This window comes from Echinops telfairi, unplaced genomic scaffold (genome assembly GCF_000313985.2).
Source record: "Echinops telfairi isolate 266 unplaced genomic scaffold, ASM31398v2 ScPeMD7_5;HRSCAF=22, whole genome shotgun sequence".
NCBI classification, from domain to species: Eukaryota; Metazoa; Chordata; class Mammalia; order Afrosoricida; family Tenrecidae; genus Echinops; species Echinops telfairi.
The window spans coordinates 30,546,469-30,552,363 of record NW_022103901.1 but is presented as its reverse complement, the minus strand read 5'-3'; the positions used below and the strand labels follow the sequence as shown (position 1 = coordinate 30,552,363).

General features: G+C 59.0%; 1 protein-coding gene across 1 annotated transcript; it reads left to right on the top strand.

The window, feature by feature from the left end:
- The first annotated feature begins 3,705 nt into the window (after positions 1-3,705).
- Positions 3,706-4,829, top strand: HS3ST6 (heparan sulfate-glucosamine 3-sulfotransferase 6). Its single transcript, XM_004706147.2, has 2 exons — positions 3,706-3,797; positions 3,989-4,829. The coding sequence occupies exons 1-2, from the start codon at positions 3,706-3,708 to the stop codon at positions 4,602-4,604; spliced, it is 708 nt and encodes a 235-aa protein (XP_004706204.1). The 3' UTR covers positions 4,605-4,829.
- Positions 4,830-5,895: the final 1,066 nt, after the last annotated feature.

The window sequence follows — 5,895 nt, the reverse complement described above, 5'->3', positions numbered from 1 at the left end:
GGGGGATGGGGGCTTGGGGGAAATTTAGACCTTAGAAAGGAGGGCGCTAGCTGCCTGGAGCCAGTGCCTGGGGTGGGGTGGGGTCCCAGGCCTTTTGCTTTAAGATGCTCTCATCACCCTGTGCTGGGTTAAGAGCTGGGCTGTCTACTCCATAAAGATTTGGAAAGTCTTGGAAACCGGAAGGAGTTCGTTGCTTTCTAGGGTCGCCAGGAGTGGGAATTAACTGGAGGGCCGTGGATGGGCCCTCATGCCTTGGGCTCTGGGACTGCCCTGTCCCCTGCCACCATGAAGATAGCCTTGGAATGTGGGGTGCACCCCACTCCATCTGGCCAGATCTCAACTCCTTTCTACTGAGACTGGCCCCAAGGGGCCCTGCTGTCTGCCTCCTTCTCCAGGGTCTGGCCCCTCCTGCCGGAATGAATGAGGGATTGCAGATAGAGAGTAAGAATCACTAAGCGAGAGAGGGGTGAATTAGGGGGTGCCCGCTTTCCCAAGTCCTCCTCCTCCCCCTGCTTCTCTAGAGCTTTCCCTCAGCTTGGGGAAGGGGGTGGGGAGGGGCCTTGGGAAGGGGAGGGTCCTGCCCCTGAAGGGTTGCCGCTGTTGGGGGTGAGCAGGGTGGTGGCAAGAGGGGAGATAAGCTCATGGTGGGGGAATTAGTGTCCTTGGAGTGTCAGGTGGGAGGACTGAGGACACAGCACTAAGTCCCAGCAAACTCGGCTCCCTCCACACCCCATGGTGCTCTGAGTTGGGCTGCAGGGACCTGAGCTGAGGAGGAGAGCAGAGGGAGCCTGCCCTCAGGGTTTTCTGAGGCCTGGGGCTCCCAAAGCTCTGTCTAGTCTCCTACCCTCCCACCCCAGTTGCATCCTTCAGGTGTGGGAGAGGTCTGAGGAGGGCGAGGGACCCAGGCAGAGGTTCAGGTCCTGCTGCTGGGGATTCCTGGGAAGGACGGGGCTTAGGTGAGTGTAGAGAAGAGATTTTTTTTCCCTCAGCACTTTTAGAACCCACTGAGGGTGGAGCAGAGGGTGGCCAGGCCCCAGGGAGCAGTGGGGTGGGCGATGTGCTTGTGTGTCCCCAGAGGGGCTATGGCATGCGGTGGGTTAAGGAGTGTACTTGCAGACCCAGCTGCATCTCCTTTGTTCTCCAGTCTCAGAATGCCCCACCTTGCCTCTGTTTCCTCAGCTTCAAGGAGGGCAGCCCCTTGGGGCAGAGGCTGGTGGCACTGTCTGGGTCCTGACAGTGGTTGATAGTGGGAGAACTTCCTGGGAGTCCCAGCTGAGTGAGGGATCCCTGCTCCTACTGGGCTGTGAATGGCCTCATTTCAGGCGGTGCCTTGTCCTTCCTGGGGTTAGTGGTCCCAAGCTGCTCAGGCAGTGTCTGCTCTGATGTGGTCCCCTTTGGACACTGCATCCCTCCCCCCAGCCCCCAGAAAATCAGACACAGTCTGCTCCCTTATTCACTCACTCACTGAGCCATCTTCTGGCCACCAGACCGCCTGGGGTCTCCATCCAGATGGAGGCTAGGTTCTGACTTCTGGAGGGAGGAGGTGGGTGAGATGGGCATGGTATTTTGATTAAAAAAAGAGAGAGAGAGAGAGAAGGCAGAAGGTACGGGCAAGGGAGCCCCTCTATCCCTGGAGGAAGAAAAGTAGTGACTGTGGGGGGCAGCCTCTCTGACTTCTAGCCCTAGGGAGAGGCCTCTGATGTCTGCTGGCTGGGAACAGGAGGGCCTCCAGGCCCTTTCTGGATGGGGCCCATGCGAGGTATGGGACCAGGGAGGGGGGAGGAGAGAAAGGGGTGGGGGAAGCAGCCAGGCCGGATGGAAACCACAGGGAAATGCCAACCAGATGGGGTGGGTGCAGTGGGAGGGTCTGTCAGATGTTTGCTGCATGGGGGTCAGAGTCCTGGCCCCATCCTCCACCCCCCAAGCCCAGCCCAGCCCCCATGCCTGGATTGTCCCAGGATGCCATGGGTTCAGAGACCTTAGATGTGGGTGCCAGTTTGAGACTTAGGGGGCCTAGGAGTCCTGGCCCCTCCCCTCCCTCTGAGCACCTCCCCATGTTCTCTCTGCCACTCTGGCTTCAGTGGGAAGGGCCATATGCCTGGGGGAGGGCTAACTCAGGGTGCTCACCTCTTTTTCTGTAACTCTGGCCACATTTTTGTGCCCCCCTCCCTGTAGCAGGAGCCAAGGGGTGAAGTGGTATTCACAACCCTGCTGGGGCAGTCTGGGAAGCAGAGTGCCAGAGTGGGAAGGGAGGAATTCAGGACCCTGGAGGAGGCATAAAGAGCCCTGAAGGTGTAGTGGGTCAGCTTTGGGCTGCTAACTGCAGACCTGCTCTAGTCGGTGCCTTGTTTGGAGAATTGAGAGGGAGGGTCTGAGAGTTCTCAGTCTGTGTTGCCCACTCACAGACCTCCTGCAGTGTCTGTGGTGTGGGTTGGAAGAGCCAGTGGCATGGCAGTGACAACTCTGGCCACCCATCCTCTCTGTCACACGGCTGTCCCCTCCAAGCTAGGCACCCCAACATGAAGTCTGGGGGTAGTGGGCCTGACTGAGATCCAGAGGTGTTGAAGGGCTAGAGGTGCCTGAATGGGCAGAGGTGCCTCCTAGAGGTCGCAGGGTTCTTAGGCAGGCTGCAACCTGCCTCCTGCCTTGTCCTGTGGGCTGGGGCCAAGCCCAGAGGCTGAGGGGCAGGGGCTAGGCAGGGCTGGGCGTCCTCTCGCTGGCACAGGTCGAGGCAGCGTCTCTCTCTTTTGACCTAGTTCTCATCCCTCCCTTCCTGGTGCTGTTTGCACAGCTGGTCCTGGAGCACCTGCCCAGCCCCACCCTGCCCAGTCTCACCTGGAGCTACCTGACCTGTAGGTGCTGCCTCGGGCCCCAGCTCAGGGTGCCTAGGCCTGCTCAGTCTGAGGGCTCAGCAGTGTGCCTGGCTCCTCTTCTCCTGGTCTGGGGTCTAGGACATTGAGAGAGTTCCACACACCTTGGGATTGTGCCAGTGCTATACTGCATCATGGGATGTGAGGCTCGGGCACCAGGGCCTCTGAGGTGTGCATTAGCTTTTCTAGAAATTTCCAGACTTTTCTGGTAGCATGCTGAGGCTGGACCAGACCAGTCACTCCAATTCAACCTTGTAGGACAGAGCAGTAATTCCCTCTGGGCTTCTTCATAGGGGTTAAACATTGGGCTGCTGACCGCAAGGTGAGCCGTTCAAACCCACAAGCTGCTCAGTGGGAGAAAGTTATAAGACTGTCTGCTCCTGTGAAGATTTGCAGTCTCAGAACTTCCCGCCCCACTCCCCCACCCAGGGCATTTCGATTTTGTCTTATCAAGTGACTATGAATTGGATTGGACTCATGGGAGGGCGTCTGGTCTTGGGTTTGGGTGGTAAGGGAGTCAGCCAGGTTGGTCTCCCTTGGGAGCGGTAGGTGGGTTCTGACCTTTAGGGAGCACTGACCTTTAGGGAGCAGGGGAGCCTGAAACCTGTTCATCTTGATGGGAGCGGAAAGCCTCATCTTTCTCCTACGGGTGGGTTGGCAGCTTGAACTGCTGACCCTGATTGGCGCAGCTCCATTTGTGATCCACTGCGCCACCAGACTCTACTCTGGGACTCAGAGGAGCTGGCATCTGGGGCTAGGGCAGGGGGAAGGCGGGTGGCAGGAATTTCTCAAGGATTTAGGCAACGGAGGGCGGTCATCCTGACAACGCTGGAGCATGCCGGCAGACTCGGTCCCAGTACGGCCCTTTGGCGCCTTCATCCTGTGCCTGGACCGGGCGCACACTGGGGCGACCCCACTGGCGTCAGAGTAGCTCTGTGTGCCCGAGAGCTTTCAAAGGCTGGGTTTGGGGGCAGTAGACAGTCAGGCTTTTTTTCTTCGGAGATAACAGAGATCACCCCTGGGCTCCATAGAGCGCCTTTGCTCCACCCGGGGAAGAAGGGGGCGGGTCCCATTCTGGGGTGGGAGGGGCATCGGCTCACGCGCCCCCTCCCCCGCAGGAGTCTGATGCCTCGCACCCTGGAGGGGCAGATCACCATGGAGAAGACCCCCAGCTATTTCGTGACGCGTGAGGCGCCCCGCCGCATCCATCGCATGTCCCCCGACACGAAGCTGATCGTGGTGGTGCGCGACCCCGTGACGCGAGCCATCTCTGACTACGCGCAGACGCTGTCCAAGACTCCGGGCCTGCCCAGCTTTCGCGCGCTGGCCTTCCGCCGCGGCCTGGGACCCGTGGACACGGCCTGGAGCGCCGTGCGCATCGGCCTCTACGCGCAGCACCTGGCCCGCTGGCTGCGCTACTTCCCGCTGTCCCGCTTCCTGTTCGTCAGCGGAGAGCGGCTGGTCAGCGACCCGGCCGGCGAGGTGGGCCGCGTGCAGGACTTCCTGGGCCTCAAGCGGGTCGTCACGGACAAGCACTTCTACTTCAACGCCACCAAGGGCTTCCCCTGCCTCAAGAAGGCCCAGGGGGGCAGCCGACCCCGCTGCCTGGGCAAGTCCAAGGGCCGGCCCCACCCGCGAGTGCCGGAGGCCGTGGTTCAGCGCCTGCGCGACTTCTATCGGCCCTTCAACCACAGGTTCTACCAGATGACCGGCCAGGACTTTGGCTGGGACTGAAAGGCCCCTTGGGAACCTTAATTTATGTCTGTGCCGCTGGGTAGAGTGATGTATTTAAGGAATGGGGGCTGCTTGTGCCTTCTTCCAGTGATCCGGAGGGCTGGGTAGCCGCGGGTGGGAGAACCCTGGCCAGCAGGGGAATCCCACCAGCCGACTTTATGGGGCCCAGATGCTCATTGACGGGTGCTTATTTTCTCACAGAATAAACCAAAATCAAACTCACAATCATCTAGCTGGTTCCGACTCATAGCAACCCCATAGGACTGGGCAGAACTGCCCCTGTGCGTTTCTGAGACCGGAACTCTTTATGGAGTAGAAAGCCTCCCCTTTCCCCCATAGAGTGGCTGGTGGTTTCAAACTGCTGGCCTTTCAGATGGCACTCCAGTGTATAACCTAGCTCTTCTCACCTATAACACCCCCCACCCCCCTATAATGTGCACAGAAAACAGGGTGTTATCCAGGTAAAAACAAATGTGTCATCTGGGCCTGGTAGTGTGATGAGTCTCAAGTGGGGTGGGAAGGGCAAGGCTCAGAGAGGCTTAGGGCCCACCCAGTGACACACAGCAGGGCCCTGGGGGACTCTGGGGCCTGTGCTTCTCAACACGTCACTGGGCTTGTCCTTGTCTTCTGGGGGAGGAGTCCGAGGCTCCAGTTGCTCAGTTAAGTGGTGAGAGGCCACCATCAAAGCCATACCCATGTCCTAATTCCCTGCCCTAGTGTGTATGGAGGAGCCCTGGTGGCACAGAGGATGAAGAACTCTCCGGCTAACCACAAGTTCGGTGGTTCGAATCCACCGCCTGCTCTGAGGGAGATAAATGAGGCGGGCAGACTTGTGGTTGCTCTTGGGTGTCATCAAGACCCCACAGACATGAGAAGGCAACAGAGCCCAGTCCTCTTATTCCCCAGTCCCTGCCATGTGTGAGCTCACTGTCACAGCCACTGGCCCAGGGTCCTTCTCTTTCTTACCGACTGTCCACTTTGCCCACCAGAGTGTCCTCCAGGAACTGGCCTCTCCTGAGCAGGTGTGCAGAGGACTTGAGCCTTGGAAACCCTTCGGGGGGGGGGGGCAGTTCTACTCTGTCCAGCAGGGTGGCTGTTAATCAGACTCGTGATGGCCCTTGGCCTGGATTTTGCATTTAGGACAAAGTAGGAGGAGCTCTCGTACCTCAGGGGTTGAGCACCTGGCTGCTAACCAAAAGGTCAGAGGGTTCAGACCCACCCAGGGGTTCTGCGGTAGAAAGGCCTGACCATCTTCTCCCCACCAAGATTCCCAAACCCAAACCAAACCCAC